The 23464-nt window shown below is 39.8% G+C and overlaps 1 protein-coding gene across 17 annotated transcripts in view; it reads right to left on the minus strand.

Annotated features, from left to right (window-relative positions):
- The window catches only part of TAFA5 (TAFA chemokine like family member 5), a 592535-nt gene that overhangs the window by 73663 nt on the left and 495408 nt on the right, over nt 1–23464 (minus strand). The window contains exon 4 of one of the 17 annotated variants that reach the window (XM_073328351.1): nt 492–1120. The exons of the other annotated variants lie outside the window; for them this stretch is intronic. Within the exon in view, the coding sequence (XP_073184452.1) occupies nt 1103–1120 (18 nt within the window). The 3' untranslated portion in view covers nt 492–1102. Of the gene's footprint in view, nt 1–491; nt 1121–23464 lie in introns of those variants that run through there. 17 annotated transcript variants of the gene reach the window in all.

The raw sequence follows: 23464 nt of genomic DNA on the forward strand, positions 1-23464 counted from the left end.
ATTCCAAATACAGTTAAGGTCAGTTAAGGAAGACTCATTGAGCAAAGATAAAAGATTTTATAGCACTTAGAAAAATTGGTTGTTAAACAGTACGTTTGACTCAACCTTAAATGTAGTGGTGCTATAACCCCACCATTATGTTTCTACATTACCTTACGTCTGTTCACTGGGGGCAGGAACACTGGGAAGTCAGGAGGTGGGAGGGCGGCGGGGAGAGGGGAAGGGAAATCACATTAGGAGCAAGGACCATGCATAAGTATCTGGACGAAATTACTTCAAAACTATAATGAAGATGGTATAAGTTCATTCATCTAATTTAATTCATTTAGTGAGGAACAAATCCTGAGGAGTTTAACTGTTTTTACTTAGACCTTATACAGGACAGTTCTCATGGATTTCAAAGCATGAGTTAAATTAAGTAAAACACATTTGGATTTGACTTAGAATAATTTATAATAGAAATCAGCTTTTTGTCAGAGAAGTCCATTTGTAGGAGGAATTTCTTTCTGTCTGTCTATCTGAACATTTTAGTCTCTTTGCAGTGGGATACTCTACAATGACTAAGTAGAATTCTAATTCTGTTGCTCACGGTGCTTGCTTCATTTGGCAACTTTTTTTTAAAAAGAAAACTGCCACATACTTTGTACAGTTTTTTAAATTATTATTTTTTCATATATGTTTAGAATGTATAGATTAATGTTATCCACCAATGACTTTAATCTTTTTTACTTGAAAAAGGATAGATTCCTTCTCCGTCCCTGCACATGTTAAACTGAAGTTCTGTCCAGCCTCCCTCTTTCACTTACTTCCTGGCTTGCATATCAGTATCAATAATGTCAGCATAGCAGTGAGAACAGGGTTGGAATCCTTTTGCAGTAACCAGAGCAAACCCAACGTATGTCCTACATAAACAGTGGCTAGCGATGGTGGTGGGTTTTTGTGTTACAGTTCAGGAACAGAGTGGTGAATTCCTGCCACTTTCATGATCGCAGGAGACAAGAATCAAATACTGTAGCTTTATTTAGAAGTGGTGAATATACCAGATGAATATGACTGGTAGCCACTGTAATGGTACTTGAGAGGTGCTTCGAAGCTCTGCTGATCAGAAAAATATCAGAATCTAGATAGATAAACACATAAAGCAAATGTCATACTTTGAGCTGTAAATAGTCAACAGGATCAGGAAAGAATCCTCTGTGTTTCTGGATCATTACACCAGGGACGCTGGAGATGCTGAGCACCCTCAAATCCCATTAATTTAACTGTGCACTGAGTACCTCATAGGATCTGGTGTGTGATTAGATGGATTATGTTGTCATTGTTATTGTCTTCCCCAAACGCATCAGGTGGTGGCTAAAGGTTGTGAACATTTTCATAATAAAATGAAAAACTATTTAAAAAAATTAAGTGTTTTCACAGATGGTTAAAAACATAAAATTTGATTAATTTTCTCCAAACATTTCTCTATTGTACTGAAGTAGCTCTTCCTGGGGCAGTTTCACTGCTGCTCCACTGCTGGGAGGAGGATTCCTTCCCATCTGCCTCATGGAGATACTTGGCACACAGGGGTTTATCCCAGAGTCTGGTCTATGCTGCCCTTGGACCCAGTCCTGCAAAGACTTAAGCAAGTAGATGACTCGACTCATTGACTTTAAGGTCAGAAGGGACTATGATGATCATCTAGTGTGACCTCCTGCACACCTTTCATGGGAATAGTCTCTTTATGTACTGTTCTACTCTCATCCACATAAATAGTCTGCTAAATTGGAATATTATCCCTCAGCCATGACATACTTTAATAGTAAAAGTAAATCTTAAGTGATTCAGCAGAGTTTACAACGGAGGTCTATAAATCAGTTTGTAAATTTAAAAGAAAGAAATAAATAGCCCCAATAATTTAGCAAAGTAAAAATGAGGGTTTTTTTTTTTAGAATAATCTATTTTCAGAAACAATCTGAATATATGTATATAGACACACAGAGTATAATTCCAGTTATCTGAATTGCCTTTATCCAAAAATTCTAATTAAATGAAGCCACAATGTGTCCCCCACATAGCCCTTTGTTATTTAATAGCACTTCCATTTATCCCAACGGCCATTTCTCCAAAACTTTCAGATGTTCTCCAGGCCCTTCAGATAAATGGGACTGCACTGTATATATTTCAGATGATAAAGCGAGAGAGAAAAAGAGAAAAATCTAATTATGAGCAGCTGGTATTTAAATCTCATTCTCTCAAAGTTCTTAGACACCTGAAATTATAGTGTTTTTTACTTTTATAAAGGAAAAAAAAAAACCTTCCTTCCATGGCCTCTGAAAAAGCAGAAGGCAAAAGATTTGCAATGTAGCATAAAGAGTTAGGCTTTTTTGCATTGTGCCTCTATCAGGCCATATCTTAAACCAGAGCATCACAACAGAAAAATCCACAGTATATGCTTTAACACATAATATTTGGATTTTCTCTATGAAAATAAAAGGCAATGTCTCTGATGTATAACAAAGACATGCAAAACTAGAGAGACAAGGTGTAACAAGGTGTCTCTCTAACATCTTGGGACTGACATGGCTATAACAACACTGCATATTCTAAATTGGACACAGACTAGTATTAGCTTCCAAGCTGTGCTTACTTGAGAAATAAACTGTCAATTAATTAGCATTTTTGCTGTTATAGAAGAATGAGTAATTCTTGTATAGATCTAGAGAAAATGAAGTAAAAAAGACAGGACCTGCAGTAACCTAATGTTCATAAAATATCCTGTGCTAGCAGCCTGAAGCAGAAAACCTTTTGGCTAATATACAGATCTATGATTTAAAACCATATTTTGGAAAAAAAAGAAAAAAAACAACCCAACAACCAAGACTGAAGATTTTTTTCAGCAGAAAATATATTCTTTATACCCACAAATGCATAATTGGTTAAAGAAAATGGCACAAACTTTAATTTCATCCTCTGGGAAAGCAATATTTTTGAGCTTTCATCTAAGAGGTTTTGTAAGATTTTAAGTTGCACTGCTGTCTTTTTAGGTTTTATTTTGAATACTATGTAATGTAATGCAGGTTTACAGACAGTCTAATATAGACAACAACAAAAAAATTATCGCCAGGCAAGCACTTAGTTCACTTTTCAACACTATGTTTGTAGTATTATTATAACAGGGTTACTGTACTGGCTGGGTCTCAGTGTCTGGCACACCTACAGGGTCAAGCAGCACCCAAGGAGAAGGACACTTGTGATCCAGGGAGTAACCCTGGGAGGAAGATCAAACGAAGGAGTTGCTGCCTGCCTGGGGAGGTGGAGTCAGAAGTACCACCAGAGCAGGAGGGGAGCTGCCTCTGAACCCTCTTCTAATAATAAATACACATTCTGTTATTATTGAGCAAGTGTCAGTGTCTTCATGCCAGCGACTTTGCCTGCTGTGCTAACCCAAAAGAAAGGGAAGAATGAGACCGTGAGGTCACGCAACAGTATAGTAAAGTAGCATAAATTAAAACATTGAACGCTGGGTATATTTCATAGATTTAATTTCTGTTGCTGGTTAAACATCAAGACCAAGAGACAGTCTTTAAAAATACTATAGGGCAAGATGCTTAAACGGGAAAAGCACTGCAGATTGAAGTAAGCTCCACTGGGGGTTTAACAAGCACCTGCCACTTCCATGTGGTGAGAGATCAATCAGTCTCTGTATGAAGCAAGGTGACCTGTCAACAGCTAACTCACAAAGGGAAGAGATGAAAAATGATCAATTGCCCCAATATTGTGCTCTGCAGTAATACAATTACAATACACTAAAACACTGATATTGTCTTTCCCATTGTGCTACCCTAGTGAAGCAGAAACTCAACTCTGAGTCAGTAGTATAACTCCAGCTTGATACATAGAAAGAAAGATAAACTGGAATGCTAAATATTTTAGAAAATGAAATTTCTTTATACTTAATGTACAAATTCTGCAACATTGCAGTGAAAAATAAGTTTGTGATGATTTGCTGAAAGTTAGGGTTGCTAAATACAAATGCTCAGGTTACTGTTCTCAACTATAGAGCCATAATTTACTTATGGGGGCTTCAGTTCCTTGCTTATTTGATTTCTCTTTGCAGCAGGAGAAATGAGCGGGCCATCTGAGTATTAATATACATACACCCTACTCTACTGGCCGGCTCACTATTCCTGCTGCAAATATTTACAAAATCTTACCCAGTTGCAGTACTGGCTACAGGTCCAGAAAGAAGGTAAACTGACCAAGTTGCCAAGTAAACATGGGGGAGAAGATTCTTCTGCTACTGGCTAGAAATGTAATTATTAAAAATATCTATATATTGCACTTTACAGGACAATATATTCCTATACAGAGCATAGCATAGCAGAATGCAAAGGCTGGTTTCATAACTTGGGTTCTGATCCTGCAAACACATACTTAACTTTACTACCATGAAATCAGTTCAACTACATATGAAAGTTAAGCACAGGCATAACATCAGGACCACAATGTAGAATAACTTTGATTTCTGGTTCTTTGTTGCATTCCATCCCTCTTTTGTCTTTTTTGACTCTTTACATTGTAAACTCCATTGGACAGTGCCTGTTTTTTTTATTCAGATGGATGTTGTAACAATGCCTATGAAGCCCTGATCCCGACTGTATTCCAGTAGCACTCAAAAATGCAAAAGAATAAATAATAATTAGAGATGGGTACATAATTGTACATGCTCTAAAAATTGTGAATCTCTGTAAAACCAGATTGGGTGAGTAACCAGGTTTGGATACAGTGGCAAATGGCATCTCACTCTGCAGGGAGTAGCCAAGGTGAGGAAAATCAATCTTATTCCACAAAGGTAAAAAATAATAAGGCAGATCTCTAGATACTTTCTGACTATAAGGGTAGTTAAGCTCTGGAATAGGCTTGCAAGGGTTGTCATGGAGTCTTCATTATTGGAAGCATTTAAAAAGAAATTAGACAAACACCTGTCATGGATGGTCTAGGTTTATTTGTCCTGCCACAATGCCGGGGGCTGGCCTTGATGACTTCTCAAGGTCCCTTCAAGCCCTACATTTCTATGATACTACTAGTCTCTCTCTTAGGATCTGGAATATTGACAGAGGAATCCTACAAAAATGATGTGATTATATTCCAATATCTTGGAATATAGGAGACGGAACAGGGAAGGTAAGTAGCCTTTACACCACCAGCCTAATAGTTTTCATATCTACATCCCCCCTCAAAATGACGTGCTTTAAAGCAATTCCCACATATTATAAAATGTTATGCACCATCCTCCTGTGTAAGAAGAAAGGCTGTAGTTTTCGTGTTTTTGATTGATTGATAATTTTATGCTATTGCGAAAAATGCCAAAGAAATAAGTAAAAAACCCATACTTCTTCCTTCAACAGTGAAAGCAGGACTTGGGGAACTGATATACATGAGGAGTGGAGAAGGACAGAGAGCACTAATGTAAGTGGAGCGTGGGATTTTTCTTTAGTTGAGCACAAGAACACCTTTGTTCCAGACAAAAGAGTAGAAACGAGAAGACATACATGCCTGATGCTGACAGAAAGCTTATTTGTGCCTAATTCATTGAAGAAATTGTTCAAGAACAGTACATCCTTGTGCAAATATTATCCCTGAAATGCTGTCAAGGTCACTATCTGCCTGGGTTGTCTGCTGAGCAAGTGGCTGTAGCGTTCGTACAGTACGTATCCACAGGCAGCTTTAACTTTGGCATCAAACTTTTTAAAAGAAGGGATATAAGCTTTGCCTGCACCAGTCAACGTACGGTAACTAACTCGTTTGTTCTGCTGGCTTCCCCTTGCCTTATTTTCTCTAAAGCCTTTCAGAAAAAGGATGTGCACAGCCCATGACCATATTCACCAAATGACCAAGGTGAGATATACTTATTTTTGTGACAAGCCTGTTTTCCCATATAACCTACATGGAGTGGGGAATGTAGTTTCAGAATGGATCTATTCATGTGATAAAAATGAATTACGAAAAAAGAAAAAGGAAGAAAGCAAATTCACACACAATATACAGATAAACATATGCATATCACCCAAGGCGGGGAACATTTGAGGGGCTGTGTGAGGTGTTCACCTCACACAAAGCCTCAAGTAAAGTGGCCAGGAGGGTCAATTAACTGCCTAGGCTTCACCTGGAGGAGGAGCCAGGGTGCAAGGACTAATTAGAGATGAGGCTCAGCTAGACAGGAACAGGAAGGGCCTGTATAAAGCCCAATAGCTGACAGCAGCTAGAGGCTGCAGAGAGTGCAACTGCAGTTGCTCTCAGGTAGGAAGTAGCACAGGGACACAGCAGTAAGGTTCGGGACTGTGCAGACTTTGACTGCTTGTTGTAGGATTCCTGGGCTGGATCCTAGTGTAGGGGGTGGGCCTGGGCTCCCCTACCAGCCACTGTTCCGGAGCAGTGAATGGGAAGACTGCCTGGGACAGTGGTTCCTGAGAGACTTTGATACCCTGGAAAGGGAGGACTACAGTGACCTGACCAGAGGGCCAAGCCATGAAGAGGGGAGCAGTTGAGTTGTGAGAGAGTGAGACCAGAATGAGTGATGGAGTGTAACCACAGGAAGGTGCGTTGGCCTGGCAGAGCTAACTCCCAGATGTGGCCAGATGGAGGCACTCCAGCGGCAAGTAGAGCACCCTGTGATAGGGGCTCACACCAGACCATGTGTTAATTTTTGTCAGTAAGAATTTTACATTAAGCAAGCGCTATATGATTTCTACAACTGGATTGAACCACTTCTAAAATAGTGCATGGTTTGAGTAAAAGTGGGAGGACTTAGCCCGGTTTGAGTTGTCTTATTGTCTCAGACAGGCATACAGGGGATAAATATCTTGAACATAAGTTATTCCATACATACAATGGAATAAACAGGAACCACAAGCCTGCTCAGATGACTCTGTATACACAGAGTCATTTCTTCACAAGCACTTTTCATATTAGTACCACACTTTCAGGTAACTCATAGAGACAAAGGCCAAATCTAGCCCTCTTTCACGTCACGTGGATTGTGATGCTTTCTAAAATGAGGTGAAATCATGGCTCCAGTGAAGACAATGGCAACATTCCCATTGACTTCACTGGGACCAGGGTTTCACACATGGTATCCTAACTGTGATATCATGATGAGGTTTGTGGAAGAGAATCAAAGGGATGATCCATCATAAAATAATGTGCAGAAAATCATAATTTTTCAGAAAATCATTCTTCAATTAATGCTATTTCTGTTTACTTAGAGGGGCCTTATCAGTGTTGAGGGAAAGGTGAGACAGTGGATAAAAAAGTACTCTACTTATACCACTAAAATTAGGCATAAATCCCACAGTCCTAAGAATGCACTCATTTGTTCTGAAATATTTCTCTTAGACTTTGTCTACATGGAAACATTTTACTAAACAATTATATCAATAAACAAATATCCAGAACCCCTTAGAGTAGTTATAATATATATTTATCAACTGTTTTAATTAAAATGCATCTCAATAGTTTGAAAACTATATTTAAATCTGGCTGGTTTACTATGATTTCGTAGTTTTCTGCTGTATATTCCATACATCTCGAACCACAAACATAAATAAAATGTAACAGAATAAACACTTATTACAACATTTTGGAATATCATTAACATACACAATTTACATAGCATAAATCTGCTAACATCTGCAGTGATTAAAAAGCATTATTCACACTGTTAAAATGAAAAACACCCTGCTTGGTTTTTTCCTTGGTACAATAAACAAAACAGTGGGTTTTCTTTTATTTCCCATTCAATAACAATTCACCGAATGTCATTACAATTTCCTAATACAAAACATTCAAAGGAGAAAAGCTGGGGAATATGAAATTAAAAAGTTAAAGTCTTCTCTAACACAATGCCCAGAAGAACATATTACCTCTATCAGATAGTAATTCTGTGGTCTGGGAGGCTCCAAGATAAATAACTAGGGATATAGAATCATCTCCCTTGTGGTTTTTCATGTCTCCTGATTTCCATCACCCAAACCCATACTGTGGAAATTCAAATAAGAAACAATATAGTAAAGCTGGAAGAAAACAAAGCTATGAAAAATGGAATTCAGAAGGTTGCAAGAAAACTAGCTATCACTGCTGTGGATCAGTTTTTCATGTTAAATCCAAATCTACTATGACACATTAGGGTTTTTGTTTATTTGATTGGTTGATTGATGCAAGAAATGATTTTGGAAATTATATGACAAAATTGTAAACTTCCAGAAGTATTAAGAAGATCTAAAATCAATCTACAGCAGTTGTGAATTTTAAAGATGCTAACTAAGAAGGTAAAATATAATTATATTATAATTATATTTACAACTTTGCCTGCACCACGAAGGTGCAACAAATAAAATGTATGAATCATCCATTTTAGGTCATTAGAGCTAAGACTGAAATCCTGGCTCCACTGAAGACACTGGGATTTTTGCCATTGACTTTAATGGAGCCAGGATTTCACTCTACATGTACGATGTGTTGAGTGGTCTCAACACCCGTTAAAGTGAATACGCCAGAAACTGAGGTCCTTCCTCAGGCTGAATGAGGACCTAAGGATTTAGCCTACTGAGAGTGTAGAGCACACAGAAGTTAACAATAGCAGATTTGAGTTCTTAGATATCATTTGAACTAGAGAACAAGAGGTATCTATTGGAAGGCCCTTACAGGAGACAACTAAGACCCATTTTAGGTTTGCAGAAGTTGAAGCCAACAAAATGCCAAACTATATAAGCCCTCTTACTTTGAGAAGTTTTAGAGGCACATAATTCTTGACACCCTCTCTAAGTCAAGTCAAAGTTGCTGTTCACTCTCTCTTCATAGACTTGCTGCAGCAGTAACCTATCATCAATTAAGACTTGTTTTGCCTCTTCATATAGTCTCCTCTCTTAATGATGTCCTTTGCCCCAGATGTTTTTCTGCTTTTCAGTAAAGATAGTTACAGCCATTCCTGTTGGCATTTAGGACAAGAAAAGATACCCCTCACACACCATTCCATACCAAACTAAATAAGAAATAAGGGCAAATACTTATCCATTTGAAGGCTTCCAATAATAGTGGGGCCCATATGCTTCAACTGTGCCAAAAGCGATTTGTCCACTCGAAGGGGTCAGCAACAGAGTAGCTAGGAACTTCAGTTACCATCTTGCTTAGTAAGCCAGTTTTGACAAAACAAGAAAATCAGGTGGACATTCCACATCACACCCACCCAAGCAAGTGCAAATAGCCAGTCTGGCAGACAGTCTTTCAGTGGCTCAGAGTTCTGTTTAGGCCTTTGTCTCTGTAGTCCTGCCTTAACTGCCTGTAGCTTTGCACAAGGCTTTTATGTGATAGCTCTTCTTCAGGCCATAGCTAATGTGCCCTCCATTACTGTAGCACTGTCATTGCAGTTGCTCTAAAGCTGGTCACTATGGAGTCAGCAGTTCTCACTCTGACAGAACCTCCAAGGGCAGCATTTGTACATTTCCATTCCATTTACCATTATAAACGTATTCAGCTTTCTTTTATTGGGACATTTCAGTAACATGTTGCCATCTAGCAAAGATTTCATTGGTCCTGAAAGTGTGAGGATTTTCAATCCCCTTACTGTTTTAGGACCCTAAAAAAAAGGAAATGGATGAGGGCTATAAATCACAGTGACCCACAGGCTAACAGTCTGGTCCTCAGGTCTCTCTGAAAGCATAGCTCATTACTCAACTCTTCTTATTCTGGGACAGTCTGAACAATTATCTTCAAGAAAAAGCCAAAAAGACTGCTAATCCTTGATAATCAAGAACTTCCTTCTCTAGAAGACAAAGTTTCAAATAATGTCTCAAGTGTCTCATCCATTTTTTTTTAGGGACATAGAGGAAATGTGTATGTGGTATTTCAAAATGGATTTTAGAGTAACAGCCGTGTTAGTCTGTATTCGCAAAAAGAAAAGGAATACTTGTGGCACCTTAGAGACTAACCAATTTATTAGAGCATAAGCTTTCGTGAGCTACAGCTCACTTCCTCAGATGCATATCGTGGAAACTGCAGCAGGCTTTATATATACACAGAGAATATGAAACAATACCTCCTCCCACCCCACTGTCCTGCTGGTAATAGCTTATCTAAAGTGATCATCAGGTGGGCCATTTCCAGCACAAATCCAGGTTTTCTCACCCTCCACCCCCCCCCCCCACAAATTCACTCTCCTGCTGGTGATAGCCCATCCAAAGTGACAACTCTTTACACAATGTGCATGACATTGTGTAAAGAGTTGTCACTTTGGATGGGCTATCACCAGCAGGAGAGTGAATTTGTGGGGGGTGGGTGGAGGGTGAGAAAACCTGGATTTGTGCTGGAAATGGCCCACCTGATGATCACTTTAGATAAGCTATTACCAGCAGGACAGTGGGGTGGGAGGAGGTATTGTTTCATATTCTCTGTGTATATATAAAGCCTGCTGCAGTTTCCACGATATGCATCTGAGGAAGTGAGCTGTAGCTCACGAAAGCTTATGCTCTAATAAATTGGTTAGTCTCTAAGGTGCCACAAGTACTCCTTTTCTTTTTTCAAAATGGATTGTCATTCTTCACATAGATAAATCCATGTGAGTTCCCTACATTGATGCATGTCCAGGGACGACTGTTTAATTATTCTAATCACTGAATGTCACCAACTATGCTCTTGGGTTCCTACTTCACCAAGGACTTTTATCAAGATGATGGAGGCAACAGAACCGTCATATGTCTGATTAATTTGGGCTTTTCATGTCCAGCGGCATTAGTAGCCATACAAGCTGTCCAAAGCATATTTCAGCAATTGAGATGTGATCAACAACTTAGACAGTTCTCTTATCACAAGGCAAGGTAATGATGGCTTCAATAAAACTTCAATACAGCCAGGGGAAAGTATGCATGTTCGCAGACAGCAAACATAAATAGAAGAGATTTCTTCCCTTAAGAAAGATTTGAGTCTCTTTGGCCTTTTGGTTTCTTGTCTGGAATCTGTTCCATGCATCTCCTGCATTCTTCAAGCCCCTTTTACCGTAACAGGGGCTCAGTTTCTAGAGAACTTACAAAGATAAATCAGTCTCCCAGAAAGGTGAGCAACTCCCTACAATAGTTGGTTCAGGGTGTCAACAGGCACAGGGGAGAAGATCTAGGAGAGCCAGAGCAAGAATACTAACACATGATGCCAGGATCTCAGCCTGGGGAGCTCATCAAGATAACTGCTCCTTTCTTAGCATCTTCTTATAAAATCTAAATCATGTCTCTGCATGGACACATTGAGCGTTAAGTCAGTGAAAAGACCAGTTCACCTCTACCACAAAGCAAGAGCCTCTTTCTCCAGGGACATTGCCTTTACCCAGGCTCCAAAGCCCTAGTGCTGTCAGCCTAGTTTCTAAAGGGGATGAATTAATGTTTCTGGGTTTCTACTTTCTGTCCCTTTCCCCAATCTGATTTGGAAAGAAAATGACACCAGCTTGATTTCTATTGGCTTCTAACCTTCTACCTACACAGAATTTTGGCAGTTAGAACCAATGTGCTTTCTATATGAAGGGCCCAGCAAAATACACTACTTGTCCAAGAGAATTTAAACATACGCTCTTAAGGCATACTAGACAACTGAACTTCCCATCACCTCTAGGAATCAAAACACACAGAAGGGTTGTGGTGACGTCCTGGGCTGAAGAAGCCTTTGAATGTAGGACAGCTATTTGGTTTTCCCTACATGCTTTTTCAAAAGACTACAGACTAAAGTTTCTATGTAGACAAAGCTCTTCGGGCAGGGACTTTCGCTATGTCTAGCACACTGTTGGTGCTATAAAGACAGCAATTAATAAGAAATAAAAATGAAATAATGGGCCTCGTTGCCTTTATGTGGAAAAACAAACAAACAATGGAGTGTGGTTCTAGGAGGAAATCTCTGAAAAGCTGTGTGTGCAGTTTTCTCCAATTAATTCCTTTGTGAGGTGGAGTTTGGTATCTCACAAAATGAAAAAAGGGTTCTTGCCCCCCCAGGATCCACAGATCTCTGGTGTTCCATGTGAAACTATGGCCATCACCACAGATGCTCCCTAACCTCCACACCACTGCCAGGAACTGGTGCAGGGCCAGAACTGAAGCTTCACTGGAGTTCACTCCACCACAAACTATGCCTGGAACTCTACACGAAGTATGTACATGGCAGAGGGCACAGAAATGTAATTGTAATGTGAGATTTTTTTCAACAGATTCTCAATGGAAGTTCAGGGTCAGTGTAGCAGGAATACATTTTGACCTCCTCTTACCATTTACTCCCTTGTCCAACTACCTGTTGTCAAACTGCATGGAGGGCTCTCTTCAAGGATCAGGATTGGTGATACAATGCTATGGATACCCATCTGCCAAGCCAATGTGTGATAAAATCCATGTACAGATCCCCCTGAGGATCTGAGACAACTAGACTCAAATGGCTCTGCAAACCTGGACTTTACTAGTCCTGTACTACTGGTTTTGTTAGTATTTTCTGCTCTTATGATCTACAACTCATCTTTTTCATTCTTTCTCATTTCCCCCTCCCCCTCTGTATACTATTTTTTATAAGGGATTGCTATACAGATCACAGCCACTCAGAGATGGTGTAATAGAGAATGCAGAAATATAAGTTACTAGTTATCATGTTGCGCCGGTATTAAACCACTTCCAAATAACATACTTTGAAAGAATTTGTGAGCTGTGTTGACTCTTTCTCATAGTATATCTCTTACAGCACTTCATTTTATTTTTATGGACATACTGGCCTGTCTCCCAAGATCTGTGAGAGTGATGGGTCGTCCTTCAGGATAGGTTGTAGATCCTTGATGATGTGTTGGAGAGGATAGTTTGGGGGCTGAAGGTGATGGCTAGTGGCGTTCTGTTATTTTCTTTGTTAGGCCTGTGCTGTAGTAGGTAACTTCTGGTATTCTTCTGTCTTTGTCAATCTGTTTCTTCACTTCCGCAGGTGGATATTGTAGTTGTAAGAATGCTTGATAGAGATCTTGTAGGTGTTTGTCTCTGTCTGAGGGGTTGGAGCAAATGCGGTTGTATCGTAGAGCTTGGCGATTGAGGATGTGTTGTTCTAAGTCAGCCATAAAAATGTTGGCATACTGTGGGGCCATGCAGGTACCCATAGCAGTGCCGCTGTTTTGAAGGTATACATTGTCCCCAAATGTGAAATAGTTATGGGTGAGGACAAAGTCACAAAGTTCAGCCATCAGGTTTGCTGTGACATTATCGGGGATACTGTTCCTGACGGCTTGTAGTCCATCTTTGTGTGAAATGTTGGTGTAAAGGGCTTCTACATCCATAGTGGCTAGGATGGTGTTTTCAGGAAGATCATTGATGGATTGTAGTTTCCTCAGGAAGTCAGTGGTGTCTTGAAGATAGCTAGGAGTGCTGGTAGCATAGGGCCTGAGGAGGGAGTCTACATAGCCAGACAATCCTGCTGTCAGGGTGCTAATGCCTGAGATGATGGGGCATCCAGGATTCCCAGGTTTATGGATCTTGGGTAGCAGATAGAATACCCCTGCTTGGGGTTCTAGGGGTGTGTCTGTGTGGATTTGCTCTTGTGCTTTTTCAGGGAGTTTCTTGAGCAGATGGTGTAGTTTCTTTTGGTAACCCTCAGTGGGATCATAGGGTAATGGCTTGTAGATGTGGTGTTGGAGAGCTGCCTAGCAGCCTCTTGTTCATATTCTGACCTATTCATGATGATGACAGCACCTCCTTTGTCAACCTTTTTGATTATGATGTCAGAGTTGTTTCTGAGGCAGTGGATGGCATTGTGTTCTGCACGGCTGAGGTCATGGGGCAAGTGATGCTGCTTTTCCACAATTTCAGCCCGTGCACATCAGCGGAAGCACTCAATGTAGAAGTCCAGTCTGTTGTTTCGGCTGAAAGAACATCATCTCAGGCATTGGCATCCTGACAGCAGGATTGTCTGGCTATGTAGACTCCCTCCTCAGGTCCTATGCTACCAGCACTCCTAGCTATCTTTGAGACACCACTGACTTCCTGAGGAAACTACAATCCATAGGTGACAGGGTTTTCTGACTGATTCATTATTCCTGCTTCCATTTCGCTTTAAGGTTACATTTTTGTGTGTGACTCATTGCTCAAAAGCTGTCTCTCTTCATTCTAGGCGTCCTTAGCCAAATTATCTCTCAGCTGTTCAACTCAGGGCTACAATCCCAGCCAGGTCTCAAGGATGTTTTTCCAAGGAAGTCTCTCACCATAGCAGCATGCTGTCTGTCTTTCAACATACGAACCTCTCGCTCTTTGAGAAGTTTTGTATCATGTCCTTCTTTCCAAGGGAGTTTCTTTATGCTTTATGTGATACCCAAGTATCCCCATTCTCTCTAATGATGTCAATATCCAGCAGTGGGAATACAAGTCTGTACAAATTTAGCTAGGCCATCTTTGGGATCAGTTTGTTGACAATCCCAAGAGTAAAAGTTCTTTCCCAGAAATTACAGAAAGGTTCAGAAGTGTAATATGAAATTATAAATTGTATACTTAATAAACTAGGTATTCATAAGCAACACTTAGGCTAATGTAACTTAGCTAAGGGATGGGCCCAGCACACAACTGGACCAAAATTAGGGAGCAAGAGGCCCCCTGCTCCAGAACTGCACTGTATGTTCCTCAGCCATAGCCTAAGACATGGGCTTTTCAGGCCCCCAGGTAGAGTACATTGAAGTATTTCAATATGAGAGTGGGAAAGTCATGGATAATTATTGTAAAGTCTGTATCCAACAGGAAAATTTGCAACCTACGTGATAAGTGCACATGAAGGAAAAAGAACTCTTGGCTGCAACAGTTATATGGACATCCAGCAGCAGTCCAAGTCCGAGGCCTAACAATTCCACAATCTAGGAGTGCTCCATAAACAAAGGGGGAAATGGCCCCACAGTTGAAGGGATAGATTCTATTTCTGTTATTCTCTTAAGCTGATTACCCTATCCCACCACCATCACCTTAGTGTTATTTAGAATGAGCCTTAAACCAGCTGCCTCTCTTCCAAGCTCCGTTCTCAGCCAGATAATGGGACTGGCCAGCTGAATTTCATGAAAGAGGTACAGACCTGAGATTCAACCAACAAATTTGTTATGTTGCAAGCCAAACTGTCTTGCCATCCACCCAAGTGGCTTCCTAGGCACATTGAACAGGTGGGGCAGAAGAAAAGAACTGTATAATTCCCCTCAACAGAGAACACCTGGGGCAGATCAGTATCACCTGATATTACCATTTTTGGTCCTCTCGGAGAAGAGAAAACATAAGGGCAGAAATAAAGTTGCTAACTATCCCAACCCTATTCCAAATAATTAATTAATATATTGAGGGAGATTTTCAAAGGTACAAATGGCAGTTAGGTACCTAACTTCCACTGACTTGCAAGGCGACAAGAGAGCCACAACAGAGGCAGCTAACAGTAAGGTTTGAGAGGGAGTTCAGAGAGGCAGTATGAGAGGCTTTCCTTCCAGGTTCAGCTTCACATGGAATTTCAAGATGGCCAGGGATGGAACAGTGGTGGTGACCTGCAATTGGTGTGCCAAGTTCTCTTTCCTGCCTGAAGACTGAAGGGATTTCATGTGCATGAAATGCAAGTTGGTTGCTGTGCTGGAGCAGAAGATTCTTTCATTGGAGGGGCAAGTAAAGCTGACACTGAGAATTAGAGGAACTGATGAGTTCCTAAATAGTCAGATTCAGGAAACATCAGTACTCCACATTCCAGGAAGGAAGAAGCTGGTCATCAAGGAGTCGGAGAGAAAGGCAGTCAGTCAGAGAGGAGGCCTGGAAGTTTGTAACCACCAGAGGCAGGAGGTCACAGTGGCATTCTACTCAGCTGGAGATAGACAAGGACAGGCAGGCTATGGCCACCAGAGAAAAGAGGCAGGAGAGGAATTGCACACAGCTAGAAGTTTCCAACCGATACCTAGGTCCTCAATGTGAAAAGTGTGGAATATAGATACAGCTGGTCCACAGGAACAGAGAGGGATACAGGACATACTTGTGGATGGCAGCTTGGCCCAGCCAGCAAAAAAATCAAGCTTGTCCACAAAGAGTTCTCCAGTAATCCAAGAAAGATATATGATCTTTGCTGAGATTCAATAAACAGAAGAACTGAAAGAACATTCTGAAAGATTCAGGCAGACAACAGGATGGTGTGCTGTGTTTCTGGAGTCAAGACACAAGACATCAGACTAAAATTAGATAGACATTTGAAGTGGATGCAATGGATCCACTGGTGATAGTTCGTACTGGCACTAATAACACTGTATCACAGGCTCTCTCAGATAGCCGATGACTTTGGAGAACTCAGAAATGTGCTGAAGAAGAACGTCCAAGCAATCTTCATGGAGATCCTTCTTGTCCCATGAGCCAAAAAAAAAAAGAGCGAGAGAGAGAGAAGGCAGAAAATTCTGAAAGTGAACTACTGGTTAGGTAGGTGGTTAACTACTGGTTAGGAACATGGTTTTGTAGACCATTGATCCACCTTCTATGGGGAGAGAGGGTTGTATGATTTGAATAGCCTTCATCTCAGTAGAAGGGGGACCAGTCTTCTTGGGAACAAACTGACTAGAATAGTCAGGAGGGCATTAAACTAATAACAAAAGGGATGGGTTAAAAGAGGGAAGATATGAGCATTCAGCACAAGAACAGAATTAATCAAGGAACCAACGACATGAAGAGAATAAATAATTTAAATGCCTATACCCAGGCTCCTAGCACTGGTGTAACAAACAAAAGGAATTGTAATTGCTCATTTATTAGCATAAATTTGATCTAGCTGTTATTAATGGTGGGATGGTTCCTGTGACTGGAACATTAAAATCAATAGTTATAACCTATTCAGAAAAGATTGAGTAGGCAAAAGGGGAGGGGGAGTGGTATGTTGTCAAAAATGGCAATGCCTCTTTCTGACTCACTGACAACTTGCAAGAAAATGAACTTGAATGTTTATGGATCAATGTCTTAACTGATAAAGCATCTGATGGGGCATTACTTGGGGTCTGCTACAGATAAACAAATCACAGTAGGGAACAGGATGACTGTTTCCTTACATACCTATGTATAATATGAAGGGGCAGGGGGAGAAGTGTGTGATTATGGGGGATTTCATTTAAGTAACATGCTGAGAGTCTCAAGCTGCCAGTACTAAAACATCCTTGGGATTTGTAAATGTTATATATGACAATTTCCTAACTCAAAAAGTGCTCCAACCAACAAGTAGACCTCATTTTGTCAAATAAAGAGGAACTGATCATACAACTAAAAATTAATGGTAACTTAGGTACAGGTAATCATGATTTGATAACATTTATAATGTGCAAACAGAATAAAGACCAGATCAGTGATATGTATATATAAACACACACACACACACACTTGGTGCTATGAAAGAGCCAATTTCACAAAGTTGAAAACAATTATGAACCTGATCAGCTGGGAGTAAAAAAATTAATCAGAAAAATGTGAATGATAATTAGGAATTGTTTAAGAACACTTTACTAGATGCCTAAAAAGCCACAATCCCACAGCTGATGAAGGAGGCAATACAGGTTAAAAAAATGACCTAGTTTAGAGGGCGAATGAAGGTAGCTATAAAAATAATATATAACAAGTGGAAGAAAGAGGAAGTTGATAGTAATGAATATAAATCAGAAGTTAAACATTTTAGAAAATTGATAAGGGAAGCAAAGAAAGACAAGGCAAAATCTACTGCCAGCAGAGTCAGAGGACAATTAAGAGTTTTTTAAGAACAGGAAGAAAAACAACAACAACAATGCTATTGGTCCATTACTAGATGGAAATGGTAGAACTAGCAATAATAATGCAGAAAAAGCAGAAGTGTTCAATAAATATTTCTGTTCTGGATTTGGAAAAATAGATGATGTAGTCATATCATGTGATAAAATTAATATGATATGATAACATTTTTCTATTCCACAAGTATCTCAAGAGGATGATTTGGTGGAGACAGCTGTGAGATGCTCATGTAATCTCCATGCCTGATTTCAATATTGAAAATCAAGTAAGAGAGGAAACAGCAATGGAGAAAAGAATAATAGAGGGAAGGAGAATGGACCACAAGAAGAAAGAGTGCCAATGCAATGACATTAACAGTCAGGTAGGTGATACTGGCAGTAGAATGAGTGAACCTAATTGGGCAAGGAATCTGGTTGAATCCAAGCAGAAACATGTAAGATGCCTGTACACCAGTGCAAGGAGCCTGGATAACAAAATGGAGGAACTAGACCTGGTGCAGGAAGTGAAATCAGATATTATAGGAATAATAGAAACATGGTGGAATGGTAGTCATGACTGGAGTACAGGTATTGAAGGGTATGTGCTGTTCAAGAAAAGCCAGAAATAAAGGTAAAGGTGGTGGAGTAGCATTGTGTATTAATGATGAGGTTTTATCCATTCCATCACTTCAATTTTTTTCGGTCAAAAATCACTTTGGGAAAGAAGGTAACAGATAGTTACCACTACCACTGAGGTAGTGCTTCGGGTATGCTACAGACCCCGAGGATTCAGTCAGGATACGGACAGAGACCTCTAATATTTTTAATGAAATAAATATTACTGGGAATTCTGTGATTATGGGAGACTTTAATTTCCTACATATAAATTCGTGGACAAGTACAGTACAGACCCGTTTACGCACGGATCCGCTTAACGCATGGTAGCGCCATGCCTTCCAGTGCTACCTATTTGACAAGTGAAACTCGTTAACAGGAACTTGCTATGTAGCGCTACAGATTTGCTCACTAACTCACTGACATAGAAATCAACAGGAAGTGCAGAGCGGAAACGTGTTGTACGTCTTTACTGATATTGGTAAAGACGTATCACTCATGCTTAGTCATTGTCACGCTAGAGAGATAGATAATATATAGTAGTTATATAGTAATATATATACTACATTAGAAAATTTTAACCATAGGCCTAATACTGTATAATGGCAGAGGGCAAGCGTCAGTGTTCCTACACTGTAGAAGAAAAGCTAGCTGCAATAGATCGAGTAAATAGTGGAGAAACCCAGGCCAAAGTTTCAAAAGATATTGGGATTGCCGAATCTACTCTCTGAGGATGGCTAAAAAACTAATGTAAACTGAATGGCTTTGTACAAAATATTGATTCTGCTGTGGGGCTTAAGTGAAAACGTGTGCAGTATTCAGCAAAACACACAATAGACAAAGCCATGCGCACATGGTTTGCTCAGGAAAGGCTGAAAGGAATGCTGCTAAGTGGGCTAATTCTTCAAACCCAAGCGACAAAAATTGGAAATTTAATGGGGGATGAATAATTCCAAGCCAGCAAGAGGTTTATAAGTCATTTTAAAAAGCGTCATGGCATAGCGCAGGTGTCGATTTCTGAAGAAAGCCGATCAGCCGATGAATCAGCCGCAAACACGTTTCCCACCGAGTTAAAATCTATTTTACAAAATGAAGACTACCACGAAGAACAACTTTATAATTGTGATGAAACAGCTTTATTTGCAAAACTGCTACCTGAGAAGCCTTTAGCCTTTAATTATGAGACACAGAAAACAGCTGGATTTAAAAAGATAAAACATTGTGTAACTCTTCTTTTTTGTAGTAATAAGACGGGCAGCCATAAGCTTGCTTCTCTTCTCGTTGGCTGCTTTCATAACCCTCACTGCTTTAATCACCTCAATAGAGCCAAACTGCCAGTAATATATGGTAACAGCAAAAATGCTTGGATGACAAGACATTTTCAACAACTGGTTCCACAACAGCTTTGTTCCAGCTGTTTGTAAGCATCTGTGGTCGAAGAAACTCGAAGCCAAAGCACTTTTGCTACTTGACAATTGTCCAGCCCATCATCCAGCTGAATCACTGGTATCAAGCAATGGAAAAATTCAAGTGCTATACCTACCATTCAACACAACATCAAAAATGCAACCTTTAGACCAGGGCATTATTCAGAATTTTAAAACCAATTATAGATTGGAGCTGATTTCGGCAATCATGTCATGCACATCTTCAGGCATTTCCGAATTCCTGAAACAGTTAAACATGAAGGAAATTAGTTATTTAGTTAAAAAAGCTTCGGACGGAGTAAAACAAAAGTCCATTGAAAACTGCTGGATGAAGGCTCTCGGTGATGCCTTTTCTGTCAAAGACAGCTCAGACTTGGAAAACTCCAGCAGTGGCACTGATTAAGAGCCAGACTTTGAAGGATTTTTGGAAGAAAACGTCCAACAAACATGCATGCAAACAAAAGAGGATAAAGGTAAACTTCTCTTTCAAATGATAAAAGATTTTAGTTTGGATACGTCGCCGGAAATCATTATTGTGTGGCTGGAGATGGATGAAGATTGCCCGACTTCAGAATTTCTGTCCAAGGAAGAAATATTAACGGGCTGTGAGGCTACATCGGACCGCAAAAGCAATGGCCAGGATATTGTTGAAAAGGTCAAAATTTTGGCCACAGCAGCCCTTAGTGCTGTAGAAACTGTTGTAAGATTTATGGAGGAGCAAAATGCGGAAAATATTGAAATCATTCATCTGTGGGAAATGACAAACTTCATAAGAAAGAAAAAAATGCGAGCCAGAAAGAGCAGAAAATAACGGAGTTTTTTTCTAAGTGAATCATAAACGCTTTTTTCAGCATGGCCCTCTTAACCTGTGGTCTATTAACATGCGGTCATGAAGGCTTGACTCCCGACATCCGTGCGTAAATGAGTCTGTACTGTATAATAATCATGGTAAAACCCAGATATTCCTGAATGAGAGAACCAACAGATTTCTTCAACAAATAGTCACCAAACGAACAAAGAGGTGATGCCATTTTAGATTTAGTATTGGTAAGTAGCGAGGACCTCATAGAAGTTCCAGTGATCATGATCTAATTTAGTGTAAACTAAATGGAAGGATAAACAAAAGTAGGTCTGTAACTAGGGTCATTGATTCAAAAGTGAAAACTTAAAAAAAATAAGGGAATTAGTTAGGAACTGAACTCAAAGATCTGAACGCGGAGGAGACTTGGAAATACTTTAAGTCAAAGTTGCAGAAGTTATCTAAAGCCTGCATCCCAAGCAAGAGGGAAAAAAAAATCATAGTAAAAGGGTTGCAGAGCAAACTGGATAAGCATCCCAAATAGGTTATTAAGAGAAAGAAAAAAGCCTACAAAGAATGGAAGATGGGATGAATCAGCAAGGAAAGCTACTTTTTGGTGGTTAGAAAGTGTAGGGAAAAAATCGATAACTGCCAAAGGCCAAGCAGAGTGGGGTCCTGTGCAGGAAATTAAAATCAATAGTAAAGGGTTCTTTAAGAATATAACTGATTTTCTAGACAAAGAAAATGCAATACATCTAATTTATGTGGATTTCAGTAATGCATTTGACACAGTTCCCCATGGAAAATTATTAGTTGAACAGGACAAGATGTGGATTAATACAAGAATTGAAAGGTGAATAAGGGATTGGTTTAAGGGGAGACTACAACAGGTCATACTGAAAGGTGAACTGTCAAACTGGAGGAAAGTTTCTACCGGAGTTTCTCAGGGATCAGTCTTGGGACGAATCTTATTTAACATTTTCTTTCATGATCTTGACACTCCCACCAAAAAGTGGGAGTGTACTAATAAAATTTGTGGATGACACAAATTTGGGAGGAATTGTCAATACAGAAGGACTATAATATCATACCCAAAAATGGAGCAATAGAAATGGGACAATTTAAAATGCAAAGCTCAAGGTTATGCACTTTGGAACTAACAACAAGAATTTTTGCAATAAGCTGGGAATGTATCAATTGGAAGTGACAGAGGTGGAGAAAGAAGTGGGAGTATTGATTGATCACAAGATGACTGAGCTGCCAAAGTGATGCAGCCATGAAAAAGTCTAATGCAATCCTAGGATGCATCCAGCAAGGTATTACCAGTAGAGAGAGGGAAGTGTTACCATTATAAAAAGCACTGGTGAGATCTCATTTGGAATAGTGTGTGCAATTCTGATCTACCATGTTTAAGAAAGATAAACTCAAACTGCAACAGGTGCAGAGAATGGCTACTAGGATAATCAGAAGAACTGAGAATCTACCTTATGGGAGAGATTTAAGGAGATTGGCTTGTTTAGCCTCAGAAAATGAAGGCTGAGGGGAGATGGATAAATACCAGGGCGCGAAAGGAGTTATTTAAGTTAAGCACCAGTGTTTACATAAGAACAAATGAATATAAGCAGGCCATCAACACGTTTAGACTTGAAATTAGATGAAAGATTCTAACCAGCACAGGAGTGAAGTTGTGCAACAGCCTCCCAAGGGGCGTAGTTGAGGCAAAACACCTAACTGGCTTCAAGACTGAGATAAATTTATGGAGGGGATAATACAATGAGATTGCCTATAATGGCATGTGGCTCATCTGTGACTGATAGTAGCAAATATCCCCAACAGCCAGAGATGGGATACTAGATGGAGAGGTCTCTGAGTTGGTAAAGTGAATTCTTTCCCAGGTGTCTGGCTTGTGGGTCTTGATGACATGCTCAGGGTCTAACTGACTACCATATTTTGGGTTGGGAAGGAATTGCCCCCTTGATCAGGTTGGCAGAGACCCTGGTGGGGTTTTCACCTGCTCTGCAGCATGGGGCACAGGTCACTTGTTCAGGTCACTGAAGTAAATGGTGGATTTTCTGTAACTTGAAGTCTTTAAATCATGATTTTAGGTCTTCAGTAGTCTTCAGTGGTTATGAATCTATTACAGGAGTGGGTGGGTGAGGTTGTGGCCTGTGACGTGTAGGAAGTCAGACTAGATAATAATGACAGTCCCTTCTGGTCATAAAGCCTATGAGGATGTTCAACAGCAACTACGATTTTAAATCAGCACGTCCAGATAGCTTGTGAGAAATATAAAAGAGCTTGCTGAGGAGCTCATTGGAACTTAATTTTGAATTTCAATAAGTCTTGGGGCAATGGGGATTTTCCAGAAAACTGGAAGAAAGCTAAGGTTGTGCCAACAGTTAAAAAGGGAAACAGAATGATCTGGGTAGTTATAGGCCTTTCAGCCTGATATCTTGCCTAGGATCAATAATGGAATGGCTGATATGGTACTCAATTAATAAAGAACTAAAAGAAGGTAATACAAATTAATGCCAGTCAACATAAGTATATGGAAAATTAAATTGCTCTCTTTTTTTTTTTGAGGCAATTCGATGTTTGGTTGATAAAGATAAGTAGTGATGTATCATGCTTAGACTGCTATAGGCATTTGACTTAGTATCACACGATATTTTGATTTAAAAACTAAAAAGATATAAAATTAAAATGGCACACATTACATGGACTAACTGCTGGCTAACTGAAAGGTCTTAAAATGTAATTGTAAGCTGGGAATCACCACAGGTGTTTTTCTTGTGGGGCTCCACAGGGGTTGGTTCCTGGCCCTATACTACTAAACATTTTTATTAATGACCTGGAAAAAAAAAATCATCA

The sequence above is a fragment of the Lepidochelys kempii genome, chromosome 1 (assembly GCF_965140265.1).
Source record: "Lepidochelys kempii isolate rLepKem1 chromosome 1, rLepKem1.hap2, whole genome shotgun sequence".
Lineage (NCBI taxonomy): Eukaryota > Metazoa > Chordata > Testudines > Cheloniidae > Lepidochelys > Lepidochelys kempii.